General features: G+C 43.2%; 2 protein-coding genes across 4 annotated transcripts; both read right to left on the reverse strand.

The window, feature by feature from the left end:
* Positions 1-951: 951 nt before the first annotated feature.
* On the reverse strand, positions 952-11,078 carry LOC114850108 (NACHT, LRR and PYD domains-containing protein 12-like). The gene is made up of 7 exons (XM_055506636.1): positions 11,067-11,078; positions 10,175-10,347; positions 9,510-9,683; positions 8,834-9,007; positions 8,528-8,698; positions 3,935-3,981; positions 952-3,822 (listed from the first exon to the last, which is right to left on the reverse strand). Exons 1-7 carry the CDS (start codon positions 11,076-11,078, stop codon positions 3,287-3,289), a joined length of 1,287 nt encoding a protein of 428 aa, XP_055362611.1. The 3' UTR covers positions 952-3,286.
* On the reverse strand, positions 10,209-17,984 carry LOC129603676 (protein NLRC3-like). 3 transcript variants are annotated; one of them, XM_055506257.1, is made up of 6 exons: positions 17,634-17,984; positions 15,333-15,452; positions 12,968-13,197; positions 11,752-12,834; positions 11,285-11,458; positions 10,209-10,347 (listed from the first exon to the last, which is right to left on the reverse strand). In XM_055506257.1, the coding sequence occupies exons 2-5, from the start codon at positions 15,386-15,388 to the stop codon at positions 11,403-11,405; spliced, it is 1,425 nt and encodes a 474-aa protein (XP_055362232.1). In that variant the 5' UTR covers positions 15,389-15,452; positions 17,634-17,984; the 3' UTR covers positions 10,209-10,347; positions 11,285-11,402. The 3 variants fall into 3 exon arrangements, with proteins under 3 accessions (XP_055362232.1, XP_055362231.1, XP_055362230.1); XM_055506256.1 differs by lacking the exon at positions 17,634-17,984 and adding an exon at positions 15,846-17,627 and having other exon boundaries at positions 11,752-12,831; XM_055506255.1 differs by lacking the exon at positions 17,634-17,984 and adding an exon at positions 15,846-17,627.
* Positions 17,985-18,114: the final 130 nt, after the last annotated feature.

The following is an 18,114-nucleotide window of genomic DNA, read 5'->3' on the forward strand; positions in this document are numbered from 1 at the left end:
AGAATATTTCCCATGTTGTTTTGCTTAGATGTCTTACCTGTTTTGTCCTTCCTGTTGCGGTTCACAGTATCAAAAGCAAAACATGGATCATAATATCACCAGCATCAGTTGCTAGGAAGATGTCATTAAAAAAAACCCTAAGTGGTGCTGACTCTGTGCTATGCAGAGGGAGGATATAACTGGTTAAAACTAGGAGAAAACTGACCAGCCAAGGAGTTAAAAATCCAACACAGACGAGCAGGAGCAGATTTAACTGCTGCACAGGAAAAGGCAACTTCAAATAAAAGGGGGCATGTGGTCAGAAAATGTCCCCGTCAGTGTGTGGGACCAGCCACACATTGAACCAGAATAAAAGTCAATAATAGCTAAAGAGTGGTTTTTCACCAATTGTTTTTCAGAGCAACACACGTATATTAAAATCTTCAACAATGAGTACACAATCATAGTTGGGCATCAGCCAGAAAGTCAGAAAACTCCTTAACAAAATCCTTGTTATATTTGAGAGGTCGGTAGATGACAGCACACAGTACTGGGTCAGAGGGATCCACTTCAAATAAAGTCGCCTTAAAGTTTTTAAAAAAGAGTCGCTGGTCCTACTCCATGGCCCGACGTCTGCGGGGAGTTAAAGAAAGAACATCCAGCCAGTAAAAGTTCAACAAGTGCACTGCACTCACTCAAGTACCGACCCGCGTCGACCCAGATGTCCTCGCTGTGGTGGAAAAAATAATTTTATTGGCTCTCACTTCAGTGTAAATGCAAATTTTTATTCCTTCTTCTAAAAAGGGCAACACTGTTTAGTCAAACAGTTGGTTGTGAAATAAGTATAGTACTTGATCTGAAATTTAAGCACTTTTAAGACCTTAAAAACACAATTTTAAATTTAAGCATTTTCAAGAGACTTTAAGCACCCGTTGAAAACCTGTCGCTAACAAAGAAATGATCAGTCAAAACTAATTTCAATGGTAGGTTTATTTGAAAAGTGAGAAACAGAACAATATCAAAGATATTTCTGCAGCATACTCAGGGAAGCAGTGTTGTCCCCACCAGAGGGGGATACTGTGTCTGTTTTTTATTCTATAGTGACTGAAAGATTGCAGGTTCTCCAGATGAAGGCCAAAGGGATGACCCGATCAGTCATAGCAAGACAAGTTAGTCGTCCCAAATCTGTGATTTACAGAATATTTAATCTTTACAATTTCATAGACTCATTCAAGTCCTCCAAGACGATGGGTCATCCACAGAAGACAAATACAAGAGAGGACAGGATACTTTGGAGAATTTCAATTAGCTATTGTTTCCACACTGCAGCTGGAATTGCTCACCAGTTCAGCGCTGAACAGGGTAAGAATCTGACTCGTCATCCAGTCTCTCGACATTTAAGAGAAAGTGAAAGCCCACTCTGCAGTGACCAAACCTCTCATTAGCAGAAAGAATCAAAAGGCTAGACTAAGCTTTGCTGAGGAGCATGTGTTGTGGACAGAGAACTGGAAGTTCACTTCAGTGATGAAAGCAAGTTTAATTTATTTGGGTCAGATGGGAAAGATTTTGTTCCATGACAAACTGGAGAAAGACTGAACCCAAAGTGTGTAAAGAAGTCAGTGAAAGATTGAGATGGAAGTGACACAGTTGGGGCGTGTTTTCTGCAGCAGGAGTTGGGCCTCTTAGACAGCTACATAGCCGAGTGAATGCAAATGTTTATCAGAACCTTCTTCTACAGCATATGGCTCCTTTCCTGCGTTCATCATCCAATCAGCCCGCAGTGTTCATGCAGGACAATGCTCCAAGTCACAGCAAAACAGGTAAAACAGTTCCTTGAAACAGAAAACATTGAAATAATGACATGGCCTGCCCAGAGTCCTGATCTCAACCCAATAGAGAACCTCTGGAAAGTCCTTGGTGACAAAGTTATGGCCAAGAAACCCACTACAGTCACCGCACAGTGGAGCAGACTGGAGGAAGAGTGGACCAAAATCACAACAGAGCAGTGCGAGAGACTAGTGCTGTCCTGTAGCCGCAGATGTGCTGAAGTCATTCAGAGCAGAGGCCTGTACACTTCCTACTAATTGCTGACTGGCATTGAAACTTACAACAAAAGTTTCTGGTTAGGTTACAACACAGTCATTGTTGTTAATGTTGATCAGTGTGTTTTTTTGCAAAATAATGTATTTGTTCAAATGCTTTAGTTATTTTGTGGAAAAGGCGTTCTGGTAGCATGGTATGGACAGGACTAAAACTCCTTTACCTGTTAAGCAGCAATGATATTTTTCTATAATGGTTCAGTTATTTATAAACTGTTCTCTAATTTTGATCCCCAGTGTATATGGCCTTCTGTTGTATGTGTTATTTGCTGGAGTGTCTCTGTTTCGTCATGTCCTGTTCATCCCATCTCCATGGTTTGTTTCCCCATTTTCCCTATCCTCTAGAGTTCTTGTTCATCTCAGGTCAGTAAGGCGGTTTGTTGTAGGTATACTTGGTTCTGAGGTTTGTAGTGATTGTTAGTTTCCTGCATACGCACTGATTTTGTTTTATCTTAGTAGGTTAAATTGTAATTAGGTTTCTCCTATATTGAGAAGCGATTTTTATTTCTTATTCAGGGTCTTGTTTTTAGAGCCATTATTATATTATATTATTATTTTGTTGTTGGTTGTTGTTTGGGTTCAGGCAGTGAGTTTGTAAAAATACAAAAAAATGCATTTCGAAAAAGTAATACATTTAACCTTTGCATGAATTAAATTATTTCATCCCTTTGCAAAACTTTTTTTGGTATTTGGTGTCAAAACCTTTGTCTGATCAGATGTTTCTTGTCTTTTTTTTTGGTGATTATGGACCCAGCTGCCTTGAAATCACCAACAAGTTCCTCCCTAAGTAGTTCTGGGCTGATTTACTGTATTACTATTCTCATTATCATTCAAACTCTTAGAGTTTGAATGATAAGTTTGGAATCTGGATCGATTCATTGCTTCTGAGGACATGTGTATTTTATACAGGTAACAGCTGTCAGGGCTCCCAATGTCAGCTTGTTCCCTATATAAAATACACCTGGAAGCCAGAAACTTTGTTGAAAAATACAGTAGGCGATCAAACACATATTTCATTCCCATTCATTCATACATCTGCAATTCTGCATGAAAATGCAATTTATTTATAACTTTTCTGAAATGCATTTTTCTGTTAATGTTAATAGACCTACCATTGAAATCATAGATTTCCCACTAACAAAGAAATAATCTAATTTAAGAAATCAGCAAAATCAACAAAATAATCCAAATATAGGACCAAACTCTAACTACAACACATCACACAATGACACTAAAGAACCAGGCTTAAAGAACCCAAACCCAGGATAAAGAGGTTCAGTGAATGTGGTGTTGAAGGTGTGAAGGTGGATCAGTTTGTCAGAGGAGACCCTGTAGAATGACAGAGAACCAGCAGGATAATCCACATATACTGATACTTTGTCAGACTCAGAGGAGGAGACGGGTGTTAATATATTATTGTGACAGACAGAGTAACCATCACCATCAGAGCAGGTCAGAGTCCAGGACTGATCGTTTAGTCCAAACCAACAGTCTTTACTGTCTTGTTTCCTTCTGATTCCTTTGTAACTCACTGCTATATCAACTCCTCCTCTCCACTCAACCTCCCAGTAACAACGACCAGTCAGTCCATTACTACACAGCAGCTGAGGTTTCCAGTTAAATCTGTCTGGATGATCAGGATATGACTGATTCTCCTTAACACGTGTCACCTTCCTCTTGTTGTCAGACAGTCGTAGTTTCTTGTTCACTGTGTTTGTGTCGGTGATGGTGAGTTGACAGAAATCTGATGGAGAGAACAAGACACAATCCAACTGCAGTTATTGAGTAGTTTGATGATGACTCATGACCGTTTGAAGATGTTTGAATGCTGCTAATCGCATTAAAAACACACTTACACTTTCCCAGACCTTGTCTCGAGCATCGGACTCCACCAGACTCCACCCTGAAAGTAAGAGGTCAGAGACATGCAGACATAAACATTACATGGCTCTCACACACACATTGTACGACTGTGTTCAGATGAAGGCTTGTACAGTATGTAGGGATGAACATTCAGCAACAACTAGGGAGTTGCATCCCTATCTTGCAATCTACAGAGCAGAAGGTGACGTGAAGAAAGGGTTTCTATATTTAATTTCAAACTGTGGAGCTTTCTCTCTTTCTGTGACTATTTAACAATTGTCCAGAAAAAAATCAAGTAAGAATAAAATAATTCACTCACTGTGTTGTTCTCATTTCCACCAGAGGAAGGTGTTTGTTTTATTTATCTAATCCTAATTTTGAGCCTCAAGCCTATTTTCTTGGGCCCCTTAGGCCCCTTCTCCCCTAAATATAGGAGAGATGGGTCCAGACTGGGTCCCTTTTGACTGGCTAAAGACATGCCTAACGTCATATTAAACAGTAGAGTGGAGACTACAGCACTATATAAATGTATTTTAGGTGTATCAAACACAACCTCAGTAAAAACAAAAAAACATGATAACATTTAGCATCCTCTGCATTAACGTTAGCCCACGACAAATTTGTGACTCTACTGCTATGATACTTTATTAAAACCTTATAATTTGTGGCTTAACTGACAGGCAACATTCTATGGAATCAAAGGATTCATGCCAATGAATGCTAACCAGTACAGGTATTGAGTTATGTGCAACGAACGATAAACGCTAAGCTAATTGCTAGCTAGATAAACAATATAAACATCCAAATATTGTCATATCAAGTCCATATTAGTTGTAAACCAATGCCATCATTCATTATTTGTTATTCCTACATTCTGGGAAGTTACCTAATCACTCTGTGATTTTCTAACCCTGCCACAGAGCTTGTCTGAAGTGATCTATTGGCCTGCCATCTGGTCACGTTTTTTATTGCTCCAAGGCCACAAAACGCATTGGGTGACTCTCACTGTGGAGAGGCATCAAGACCATAACAGACTATAAGCGCATGGACAAACAGGTCAGCCATGATGACTCCACCCTCCCTGACAGCTTCCACGCACGCTTTGACTCAGCTGGCAGCACAGTAACTGAACATCTCACAAAGCTGGGTAGACTAGTCCATGCCTACAACGTGACATGTATAAAGAGAACTAGTCCGCATCCATTGTAGGTCCCAAAATCTTATCAGCAACCTGGTAGAAATAGCTGGATCTCTGGATGGGCCTAAACAATGTGTAACCCACGCTGTTTTTGCTGTGACCACACCAAGCGCACGATTCAATCACTGCACGCCTTCGCAATCACGTAACCATGTTGCTGAATTTAGCCCCACGTGTTTGTGAGACTGCAAGCCTAGTTTTGTTGTTCCATTTCAAATTGCTTCACACGCTTCCTCTTCCTGTGAGCGTCAGACACCTACGCTCCAATTCAAAGAGCTCACCGGCACTCTTTGTTGTTACTTGTTTGGAGAGCTCCTTGGTCTTCATGTTTCATGCTTAGTGACGCCTCTTGCTTAGGTGTTGCAGCCTCTAGGGCCTTTCATTAAAAAGTGTGTATATGTAATGACAGTAAAATAATATCCACCTGTGTCTAATCTAAGTGTCACATGATCTAATTATGTCACTTCTGAAGGTACTGTCATTGGTTGCACCACAGCTTTTTATGGGCTTCATAACAAAGAATACATACCTCCTTTGCTAAAAATAGTTTAAAAAAAAAATATTCTTTTCACTTCACCAATGTAGACTATTGTGTTCTGATCCATCAGATAAAATTCACATTACAACCTTAAGTTCAATGTTTTGTTAATGTAACAAAATAGGTAAAAAGTCAAAGTGGGTGAATACTTTTAAAAGGCACTGTATCCCGGACAAGTTGATTATGACAACTTCGCTTTTTGGCTCAGCTTCCTTTACAACACGATGGAACGGCATTACTGCAGTCACCGCATTGATCCGTCTGTCAATCTCACGCGCCCTCCTTCCTTCACTAGTGAACAAGAGCCCAAGATACTTGAATTCCTCCACTTTGGTCAGGAGCTCTTCTCCAATCTGGAGAGAGCGAACTACCTACTTCCGGTTGAGAACCATGGCCTCAGACTTGAAGGAACTGGTTCTCTTCCCAGTCGCTTCACATTAAGATGCAAACCGCCCCAACGCACACTCCTCCTGGCCTAATAAAGCTAAGGACAACACCATCCGCAAAAAGCAGAGCCGCAATCCTGTGGTCCCCAAACCAGACCTGTTCCTCCTGTGTCCGAAGTTCTACTATCAGCCAATCCTGCCCCTGCTTCCTCAGCAGAAAGCATGTCAGAGGGATTGAGGAGATAATCAAAGAACTCCTTCCACCGTCTGATAACATCCTTAGTGGAGTTCAACAGTTCCCCACCTCAACTGAAAACTGAGTTGGTGATGAACTGCTTCCCCCTTCTGAGGGGTCGAATGGTTTGCCAGAACTCTTTTCAGGTCTGAGTTTTTGCCCCCGCAACAGCATGGGCTGCAGTATGCTTGCCTGTCGGTACCCATCAACTGCCTCAGCAGTCTCACAGATCATCCAGACCAACCATGACAGGCTTTGAGTCCACAGGTCCAAACAGCTATGGGCTATGAGCAAGCCTACACCCCTACGCCAGCCCTACTCCAGAGTAGAAGAGAGTCCAACCTCTCTCAAGGAGTTGGGTTCCAGAGCCCAGGCTGGGTGTGGAGCTGAGCCTGACTATTTCTAGTCAATACCACTTAACCTCCTGCACAAGCTCAAGATCCTTTTACCAGTGACATAACATTCCATGTCCCAATAGCCAGATTGGTTGTCCATAGATTGGGTCGCTGAGGCTCCCGCCTTCGACTGCTGTCCAATCTACCTGGCACCGGACCCCTACAGCTCCTCCTGCAGGTGGTGGGACCGTCTTCAAGTCGCTCTTTCGAGCTGAGCCCGGTCGGGTCCCGCGGGAGTAGGCCTGGCCACCAGATGCTCTATTCTTCCTGTGATAGTGAGTCTTGAAGGAGGCTCACAAGTGCAGTCATTTGCTGCAATTCTAATAACGTTCCTCAGACCGACATTTGCCAACACTCATCCGCCTGCAGTTTGTAGCTAACTACAAGCTATGGCATTTGTTAGCTTGCCTTGCTTTTGTTTATACTTCTCCCACACGCTACATCCAATGTAGTCTGCCAAAGTCTCCCTCCACTGTTTGTTTAGGTGGGTGATTTGCTCGCATCAATGGTGTGTATTGCATTTCAGTGATACTTCAGACTCAAAGTACTTCGGTGATTCAGCTTATTCAGATTCAGCTTTGCCGTGAATGACTCCACAAACTCCACCATTCAGAAGAAATTGATAATTTCCACGAAAGACACCTTTACCTTTCTCAATTTATTTGCCCTCTGCTCTATTCGGTTCCAATTCACAGAGCACTGAAGTGGTCTAAGGTCCCGCCCTCAAAGGCTCTGACTGGCTGAGAAGCACATCTCAGTCAAGTACTGATCAACAGCCCGCTCTTCCTGTAACCCTTAATTTGTCTGTATGAGTATTCAAAGCCAGTGAGCAACGGACTTTGCAAATATTCTAAGAATTTTGTTTTGTTTCAGGGTTGACGATAATGGAATTAGATGTATTCGAATGTGAAATCCAGGCCGCTCTGCTGTTATATGTGGCGCGTATAACTAACTAATAATTAGCCTACATAGAGATAAGTATGTTCTATTTTGCAACTAAAACTAAAACGGTCTGTATGTGTGTTGTATTGCTGTGTACTGCTTTGGTACAGGCAGAGTTTTTTTGGTTTTCATGAAAGACTGGTAAATATTGGAAACAAAATGGTGAGCCACCCATTGGAAGACAGCAAAAGACTTCTGCCTCTGTGACTTCTATACACGAGGACACCCTTACTCACGCCATAGGGGTAGGATTGAATAACTTTGTTAAAGTTGCAGCAGAACACTTCAGAACAGTTAAAAAATAGAACCTTAAAATACACTTTGGTTTAATTACCTGCCACATACTGTATGGTGAATATACAGCTGGTGACAATTTATGTTAAATTTTCTTTTTGGGGTTAATTTATATAGGCAGCTGTTTTATAATTTTGTGGGTGTGTGTAATTGTCTGTTGTGGTACAAACTTTTTTCATCTGCTGCTCCTACGAACCTAGGTTTTGGTTCAAGCAACCAGTGTAGGAGCCATATGCCTTACACATTCACTTACCATCTTTAAGTATCTGTACTGTACTGTAACCATGATGTTGTTGTTTGTTAATTTTTTTCGTTAAATAAATCAATTATTACACCGTTACAGCCAGTAAACCACTAAACTGCAACACAGGCATATCAAAAAGTATTATTATGTTACTATTTTGGGTATGATTACAGCCTCTGATTCTGTTATTCTGTAGAAAAATGATTAATGTCAAAAAAATTTGTCTTTCTTTTCCATGTTTCCATGTACCACATCTCACCACACAAAACAATAAAAATTTAAATAAAAAAAAATCACGTGTATTTATCAGTATAAATGAATAAATCTTCTCACTGTCTGTATTTGTCTCCATACCTGAGCATGTCCAGTCTGCAGGGTGGATCCTTCAGTCCAGACAGCAGCTTCAATCCTGAGTCTCCGGGGTGATTGTAGCTCAGGTCCAGCTCTCTCAGATTGGAGGGGTTGGAGCTCAGAGCTGAGACCAGACAGACACAACCTTCCTCTGAGACCAGACAGCCTGACAGCCTGAACACACACAATGAAAAAGTTTATTCATCAGTCTGTGGGTCCACTTACTGCATGTGTAATATGTTTTGTAATTTGAATTTTTTACATTATTAAGTACTTTCTTAAGTGATCTTTAAGTTCATGAATCCTGACCTGAGAGTCTCCAGTCGACAGTAAGGACTCTTCAGTCCATCACACAGTAGCTTCACTCCTGAATCCTGCAGGTCATTGTTACTTAGGTCCAGTTCTTTCAGACTAGAGGACTGAGAGCTCAGAACTGAGGATAGCGCTTTACAGCTGCTCTCTGAGAGGTTACAGCCACTTAGTCTAAAAGAAAAATGTGTGAATTAAGATATAAATAAATAATAAATAACAAATTACTTGAACCAGCGGATTTTGTATGTTTGCCCACTAACAAATAAATGATCAGTCTATAATTCTAATTGTAGGTTTATTTTAACAGTGGGAGACCTACCTACCTACCTTCCTTCCTTCCTTCCTTCCTTCCTTCCTTCCTTCCTTCCTTCCTTGATTTATAAACTACCAAATTAAAGACCAATCATCTGCTCTCATTGGCCTACGTTTCTGTTTCTGCATTCAGACACTGGACAGAGAAAGAGGAGGAACTTATCATCACACATGTGAAATGCGTGGTTAGTGGATCTCACATGGTATATCTTCTCAGACCATGTAGGGATTTAGAAAGAAAGTAGGTGCAGCAACTTCTCCTGCTTTGTCATATGTCTCACACTCACTCTCTCTCTGATGTTCAACTCAACAATCATCTCATCAACTATTAAGCTTACACAATTAAAACATGGAGTCTGACCTCAGAATCTCCAGTCGACCTTGACGACACAGAAAACCACACAGATGCTTCACTCCTGAATCCTGCAGGTTGTTGTTGTAGCTCAGGTCCAGTTGTGTCAGATGTGACGGGTTGGACCTCAGAGCTGAGACCAGAGAATCACAGCTAATCTCTGACAAACTGCATCTCCACAATCTGAATAAAAATAAAAGATTAGAAAAAAAACAATAGAAAAAAAAGAGAGTCAGTTGAATCCATTCATTGTCTCATGATGTTGTCATGATTTTCTCTCAGAGAAATTGTGGTTCTGTGATGCAGCTAGGATTCATTTCCTCTTCTCTGCTCCTCCTCCAATCAAATATCATCCATTCTCTGTGGTGTTTGATGATCATTAATGAGCATCACTCATCTATTTACAGTAGTTCTGTGTGTCCTGTTCTGAAGCTGCAGGCTTATTCTCTCCTGCTTCTAAGCAGATTATCTGTAGCTGCTTTATACAAGTGTCTTCATTTAGTCTCAGTCAGTTCTAAGGGTCACAGTCAAACATTTCAGATTTTCTCTTTTACACCTTTGTCAACACCTACGTACTGACTTTAAACAGTCCTGAAGGTAATTTAACCTCATGATAAACCTGCTGCAGTTCACATCACATTAAGCTCAGACAAAACTAAAACATGGAGTCTAACCTCAGAGTCCCCAGTCGACACTGACGACTTTCCAGAAATCCACACAGCTGCTTCACTCCTGAATCCTGTAGCTTGTTCCAGCTCAGATCCAGTTCTGTGAGATGTGACGGGTTGGACTTCAGTCTGAGACCAGAGAATGACAGCTGATCTCTGACAAACTGCACCAACTTAATCTATAAGAAGAATTAAAGTCCAATTAAATTTTATTTATATAGCGCCAAATCACAACAAGGTTATCTCAAGGTACTTTACAAGGTAAGGTTTAAGACCTTACACAACTAACCCAACAGATCCCAGATACAGCAGGCCTTTAATTACAATTTGACAGCAACAGAAGTTGTGTATCAAAGCATTAATAATGAGTCAGATTTGTCCTCATCACTGATGTTTAGCCTAAAATGGACAGAGTGACTTTGTGCTTGTGTTGTTGTGTCATCATGATCTCAGCTTCTACACATCATCCACAAGTCAGCACAACCTGTTGATGTTAGCATTGATTCACAAGCTGCTGCTGGAACCAGAAGAAAACCAGACATCATGAATCAAAGACTTCATCTAGTTCCTTTCATTCCTTTCATTTCTCTCGAAATCTGAACTATACCGTGTCGTCTGGTGGAAAATGTTCATATTGGATCAAACTCCAAACAGACCATTATTTATGAAGTGAATCATCTTTAGAACTGATCCCAGTCAGATGGATGTTCTCTCCTCTGGTCCTACATGGAACCTAGAACCTTCTGTAGCAACATGTCTGCAGCCTGATAATCATGCTCCTTTTTCCTGCTTGTGTCTCTACAAAGTGACATCTTTGTCTGAAATGAAGCATCCCACATATGTTTAAGTGTCGCCTGTGAATGGAGATGAATCAGACGCGACTCAAGATCCTTCAAACATGTGGAGACATGATTTACTCAGAGTCTCTGCTGCTGTGTCACATTTAAAGTGTGACGCCACAAACCTCTGTTCCTGAGCTTTGCAGAGTCACAACAAACTGTCAATCATTCCTGCAGGTTTCTGACAAAGGTCTCTTTTCATTTGATTCAAGTGGAGACTTTTGAAGTGACGAGCTGAAAAACTGCTGCTGGGACATGAACTAGGAAAAACACTGACCTCAGAGTCTGCAGTTGACAGTGAGGACTCTCCAGTCCAGCACACAGAAACTTCACTGATGAGTCCTGCAGGTCGTTTTCACTCAGGTCCAGTTGTGTCAGATTTGATGGGTTTGACTTCAGAGCTGAGGCCACAGCTTTACAATGAGTCTTTGTAAGTCCACACTCAGAAAATCTGTAATGATAGAAAATATAAGTCTATAAATCTGAAGTGTCTGTGACGCAAACTGGCTTTATGGCTGCTATTATACCAACACTAGAACCAGTGCATCTATTGAATTTTAATTTTAAATCTACTTCTAATTCTAATTTAGAGTTTGCCAAGTTGAAAACAAGAATGTTGACAATGATGTTTTCACTCTATGAACTTTTAGATTATGTGTGTGTGTGAAGTGTTTCTCTTTAATATTGGGGCTTCAGCTTTATGCTGCTGTAGAATATTAATGATCACATTAATGTTACACTTACTTAGCCTTCCTTCCTCCAGATGTTTGAACGCCAGCCTCCCCAGCTTCAGGAGAACTTCCCTGTCAGCCTCCGTCAGCTCCTGTGGACTTGTCTCACGTCCCTCATGGTACTTGCTCCTCTTCCTCTTGGTCTGGACGAGCAGGAAATATGAGTACAGGTCCGTCAGGGTCTTGGGCAGCTCTCCTCTCTGCTCTGTGGTCATCATGTGCTCCAGAACCGTAGCAGTGATCCAGCAGAACACTGGGATCTGAGACATGATGTGGAGGCTCCTGGACGTCTTGACGTGTGAGATGATTCTGGTGGACAGCCCCTCGTGGCTGGATCTCCTCCTGAAGTACTCGTCCTTCTGGGTGTCGGTGAAGCCTCGTACTTCTGTGACCCGGTCCACACACATAGAAAGGATCTGACGGGCCGCTGCGGGTCGGGAAGTGATCCAGACCAGAGCTGAGGGAAGCAGGTTCCCCTGGATGAGGTTGGTCAGCAGCACGTTGACTGATGACGTGTGTGTGACGTCAGACACCAGCTCCCTGTGGCTGAAGTCCAGTGAGAGTCTGCTTTCATCCAGGCCGTCAAAGATGAACAGAAGCTTAAGGACAGGGAGCTGCTCTGCTGGGACCTTCTGGAGCGTCGGATGGAAAACATGGAGCAGCGTGAGAAGACTGTGCTGCTGATCTCTGATCAGGTTCAGCTCCCTGAACAGGACCACCACACTGACATCTGGGTTTTCCCGGCCCTCTGCCCAGTCCAGAGTAAACTTCTGCACAGAAAAGGTTTTTCCAACGCCAGCGACGCCATTGGTCAGAACCAGTCTGATGGGTCTGTGTGTGTCAGAGGAGGCTTTAAAGATGTCGTGGACCTTGATGGGAGCCTCATGGAGGGTCTTCTTCTTGGAAGCTGTCTCCAGCTGCCTCACCTCATGTTGGGTGTTCACCTCTTCACTCTGTCCCTCTGTGATGTAGAGCTCAGTGTAGATGCTGGTGAGGAGGACTCCACTTCCTGTTTCACCTCCTTCAGTCACACGTTCACTTCTGCTCCTCAGACTGAGTTTATGTTTGTCTAAAGCCTCCTGCAGAGCAACATCTACTGAAAAGGAAAAAGGAGATTAAACTCAAATATCCACCTTTTTTTCAGACCCACAAATTATTCAGTAATGTCAAATGTTAAATGTTAGAAAATGTACAGAATCTGTCATCAACAGACATATGTTCAGTCTTACATTGGTCAGTGCTGGTCTCATGACCCATCAGCAGTCCAGCCCTGGTTCTGAATCTTTTCCCAAACTGGGGACAAGAGGAGTCTGGTCCAGACTGGTCCCAGTATGAGGTGAAGCACTGTCTGCAGAAGCAGTGTCCACAGCTGCTAGAGACTGGATCATTCAGAACCTCCTGACACACAGCACAGTAGGGCGGCTGCTCCTCCACAGGGACACGACTCCTTCTCTTCCCTCTGTCAACACATTATTTCAGAGCCAAACTTATGAGTCCAACATTTTAGAAGCTCAGATGGTCCAGAGACCAGAAAACATGAGCTACTGCTCTGTCTGAAATCAGCATGAGTCTTTTTTCTGACTTCAGCTCTCCTGCTGCAATCAGCTGCTTTTCCCGCATCACATTTACTGATCTGCTGGGATTTATACACACTCAGTGCTTCCTGCAGCTCCTTCACAGTAAAAGCCTTCACTACAGACAACAGCGTCTGTCCTCTACTGTACTACAGCTGAGCTCAGCTCAATCGGGATTGAACTGAGGTTAGTTAGACTGAGACTAAAGACTGTGGTAGAGCAGCATCTCACAGACAGAGTGGACAGTGAACCAGAAGATTCTTTCCTCTATGTTTTCTGTACGTCTCTACGGTTGACTGTTGGTGGTCTAAATCTACACTGTCCAGTTTAAAGCTCAACTTACTAATAGACAAAATAAGATGAGCTAAACCTTTTATTGTCTTGCAGTGGGGAAAATGTCCTTGCTACAGCAGTATATCATATCATATCAATATGATACAGTATATTCAAATGATAAGAATAATAAGAATATATATTTGTTTAGTGGTTTACTAGGAGCAACTCTGATTGTATAGGAAGAAAAGACTTGGCCTTCCTGACCGGCTTCTCCAGTCTACTCTTGATAATATGCTACTGCACCAGCTGACCCCTGAATAAAAATGAAAGCTTTTGTCAGGACAAAGAGTCTTACGTGCTCCTGGAGGTGTCACCCTCCTTCAGTGCACTTTAGTTTCACACACTCATGTCCAAGCTGGTTTGCATGGTTCTGGGGTACCTTTTCTGCTGCCTTCTGCGTCCCCCGGCTTGGGGGGGGGTGGGCGGGGCTCGGGAGGAGCTGCGGTCCCTGCCTGGGGCCACATGGACAGCAGGCCGGAGACCTACCCTCCCCACGAATGTGATTGAGCGAATGGTGTGGGAGCGAGAATGTATCTGAGAGTGCATTGGTTCACGTATGATTGACTAGTTTGTTGTGAGAGAGTTTATGGTGTGTGTGTGATGATGTGTGTTGTACATGTGAGTGGGTGTATGCGTCTGTGTTTGTGTGAGTTTGTATGCGTGTGGTGCGGTTGGAGTGTGGGGGGTCCGGTTTTCCGCCCGGGGTACGATGGTCCGGTTTTCCGCCTGGGTGGTCTCTTTTCTGCTAACCCCCACCAATTGCTGGCCTTGTGCTGCCGGCCGGTGTGGTGCCAGGGTATGAGGTCGGGCCGATGGGGTAGGCCCCGCTCCGCTCGTATGGGGGTGGTGGACTGCGGGCGGGCCCCACTCTGGGCGCGGGGGCATCTCCTGGCGGGCTCCCTACGGACCGTGGGTCCTCGGGCTCCACTCTTTCAGGCCGACCCTCCCACCGGGGGGAGTGTTTGCCCCTGGTTCTCATGGGGCGGACAGCGTTGACGCACAGTGGCCCACTCTGACCTCGGGTGCTGTCTCTGTGGCTGCTGCAGCTCTGCCTGGGGGGCTCTGTGTGGGCGGCTTGGGTTGCAACACCTGCCCTCCTGGAACTGAAGGTGTGTGGGCTCCCTGGCTGCTAGGATTCTTTCCTCTGCTTGTTGGATGGGCGTAGTGACCGAGCCCCTCACATCACCCTGGCTTCCACAAGTGTCATTGTTCATGCACCAACGTCTGCCTCACCCTTTGGGTGAATAATATTAAGCTACAGCCTTACTAACCTTGTAGTGGGACACTTTCCAAATCCAACTGTAAGTATTACTGATACTTATCACTACCAATATCAATAATGTGTGAATATGGAAATTGTGGTGTTGTATGTCATGACTTTGATTAAGTTGTATGGGATATGTATAACAATGCACATATGTATGTATATGATATGTATATGTTTGTATGAGTATGTGCACACACTATAACACTATTATTGGTATTAGTATTAATCTCCAAGGTAAACCACAGTACAACAGTTGTTTAGTTATGAATGTGTTAGCCTAAGGTACATCCCTGCGTCTTATTTATTTTGCTCAGATTGTTTACTTAACAGATCTGCTTGGTTTCAGCAGCTGGTATGCAGCTTGCTAAACTGCTGGACAGAGCAAAAAAAAAAAAAAAAAAAGAAACTGTCCCTTACCTTGTGTCCGAGGCTCCAGATTCATGACTGAGGTTTGGAGGATCATCTTTGGACATGTCACTCTTCAAAGACAGACAGCTGGATTCTAGAGGTTCTGCTCTTTGTTTGTGGTGCTGACCTCTGCAAGCACAAACATATTTTTTATTCATATTGCATCAATCACTGGTCAATTCTCTGATCAAAGTCATTTCGGTGGCTCTAAACACAAACTCCTGCTGCTGCTGTTCATGAGGACGTTTTACACTTTGGATGAGTTCTCAGATCAGATTCCAGCTGTTCTCTGTAATCGACAGCTGTCAGTGTCACTGAGAGCCTACAAAATATTTCTCTGTGCGTCACCAATGGTAGACTTTCACAGTCTAGTAAAATTTGTGAGAAAAGTGTAAAAACAATATTGTTCATTTTAATGACTAAATCTACACACATAAAGTTTATATAGAAATTCAGTCAGTTTATAAGATCAGAGAATAAACTAACATTGGCTCATATCAGTGAATTTAGATCAGTTCCTACTTTGAGTCTGAGGCTCCAGGTTTAGGACTGAATGATTGAGGCTCATCTTTGGTCCTGTCATTCTTCATAGACACACATCTGGATCCTGGAGGTTCTGCTCCGTCCTCTTCTTTCACACAATTGCTCATCTTCCTGCCTCTCGCCCATAGTCAGCTGGGTTAGGCTCCAGCACCCCCGTGACCCCGCATTAGGGAATAAGCGGTTTAGAAAATGAATGGATGGATGTTGAACGGATCTGAGTCCTTAGCTTCATGTTGGGGTTTTAAAGTCACTGGGCTGCAGTTAAATATAATATTTATAATATAATATATAAACCCATATTACTGTAGAAACTTTATCAATGGATTATTCCAAAACGATGCGGTAAAATAAGTTCATATTTGCTGTGGTAGTAGTCCATGAAGTACTAAGTAGTACTGTGAAGGAACTGTGTTCTATCAAATTGAGGAACACATTTTATTTAAAGCCAAGTTTTACAATATAGGCGAATTATGTTATTATACATTTCATCAGTGAGTCTTGCAAACACGCATAGTAAATTCCATCATTTCTGATATTTTGCAGTTTACAGTATGTTTGTTTAGGATGTTAGCTCTAAAGAATTGGATCTCAGTCTTCCGTTGTTCACTAGAATGAGTCTCTCGGCGCTTCTCTGCGATCGCAACACCGTTACCGGTTTAAGTATCGAACGAATCGCGCACTTCAACTATAACGATAGGGGCTGTTTACTTCAAATATAATACACCTGGCATCACAAATACCACTGGTTAGTTAGGATAGTTTCCATGGCAGATTAAAACCAAAAGGAGCGCCTTTAATGGCCTTTTAATGGTGCGCGCTGTCAACCGCGGTGAAGTTGGTTTGACGTTAGAAATAAATTAATAATTCAACAGCGCCCAAACCATGGTTCGTCCACATACGGAACCACTGAGCCACAGGTAGATCGTCTCTCACCGCTCCGCATTAGTCGTATCTAACAAGCATAAGGTGGTCACGCGCAACAACAGCAGCAGCCAGGTTAACTTGCGACCACTTTGAGTCGATGTTACGATAAATCCAGTTGTTTAATAACGTGTTTTCATGTGCTATGTTGTCGCCAGCAGCTGCTATCGTGTGTCTGTTGTTACTGTGTTGTCAGATCTCACATTTAACTCGTCTTTTGTGTCGTGTTTGTAACAAACGGTCACGGTCACTTCAACGTTGTGCGGAAGCGGAGCAGCGTCTCATTCATACGTTTGCTCTAGTTCAACATATAAGCAGCGCGTGCTCGCTATTGGTTTTCTTGTCCGTGAGCATTTCCGTATGACATCAAAAGATTTTGTGGCAAAGACAGGACCAATATTAAAACGTCAATGCGCAGCAACGAGGGCGCGAGTTATACAGGAAAGACGCATAGTAAACAATCTGATTGTGACCACTGATTGCGATCTACTCCATATGACATAACCAGAGCCATACAGTGTGAAGACACATTATAAAGGACAAAAAAGCAAACGTTAATCTAATGTATTAGGCCAATGGTACAGTGTCAGTCAGTACATGCAACCCAGAGTTTCAGATGAGTCCCACCGTCAGCCTGCGACCGTCAGCCTGCGACTCTGACGCGTACAGATGACTAAACACTATGAAAACATTGGGACACGGCATCGGCGTGGACAGCTAACATGCCTCCCTCCTGCTACAAACAGCTGCCGTAACTAAGAGCAACCGGGGCGGCATTCGGAAGTCGGTCGCCAGTTAACATGGTCGCGACTTAATACGGAACCGAAAGTGATGTGACACGCTTACCTTCAGTCAGCCGAAAAAGCAGAGCCCCCTCGGCCGAAAAAGGGATGACTGGGACACACAGGTCACAATATCACCAACAATTTCTTCACCAGCGTGCCTCTTGCTGAGCATCTCCTGTCACAACGAGGCGAGACTAGCAGACTAGCGAGATGAGGACCCAAATGTGCAGCTTAGAGACAAGGCTTAGGTAAAACGAGGCTTTAATGTCCAGATCCGGGGAAGTAAGTCCGGTAATGAAATGAAAACCAGGATATCCAGTACTTCCGCAACGATACCGCACACAAGTAGGGGTGTGCAGTTTGGTACAGGCGCTTGTTCGCCAAGCAGACGGGTTCGGCACACGGGGGCGTGTGCCAAATGGCGCTGATCACGTGACTGATGACGTCTGAAGCGAAAAAATAATGCTAAACGACGTTTACCGACCAGTTCTGTTGCCCTGTTAGAATCTAAATCAGTTAACGTTCTGTGGGGCCAGCACATT

This window comes from Betta splendens, chromosome 24 (assembly GCF_900634795.4).
Source record: "Betta splendens chromosome 24, fBetSpl5.4, whole genome shotgun sequence".
Lineage (NCBI taxonomy): Eukaryota > Metazoa > Chordata > Actinopteri > Anabantiformes > Osphronemidae > Betta > Betta splendens.

Excerpts from the sequence above, each read along its gene's own strand:
- LOC114850108 (XM_055506636.1), bottom strand. Across the intron at positions 8,699-8,833 it reads TGTCGACTGGAGACTCTCAG|GCTGTCAGGCTGTCTGGTCT; the intron begins GTCAGGATTCAT and ends GTGTGTGTTCAG. Across the intron at positions 3,982-8,527 it reads TGCAGACTGGACATGCTCAG|GGTGGAGTCTGGTGGAGTCC; the intron begins GTATGGAGACAA and ends TCTTACTTTCAG.
- LOC129603676 (XM_055506255.1), bottom strand. The coding sequence starts at position 15,973 with ATGAGCAATTGTGTGAAAGAAGAGGACGGAGCAGAACCTCCAGGATCC. Across the intron at positions 15,453-15,845 it reads CCTGGAGCCTCAGACTCAAA|AGGTCAGCACCACAAACAAA; the intron begins GTAGGAACTGAT and ends TTGTGCTTGCAG. Across the intron at positions 13,198-15,332 it reads TCTGGAGCCTCGGACACAAG|AGGGAAGAGAAGGAGTCGTG; the intron begins GTAAGGGACAGT and ends ATGTGTTGACAG.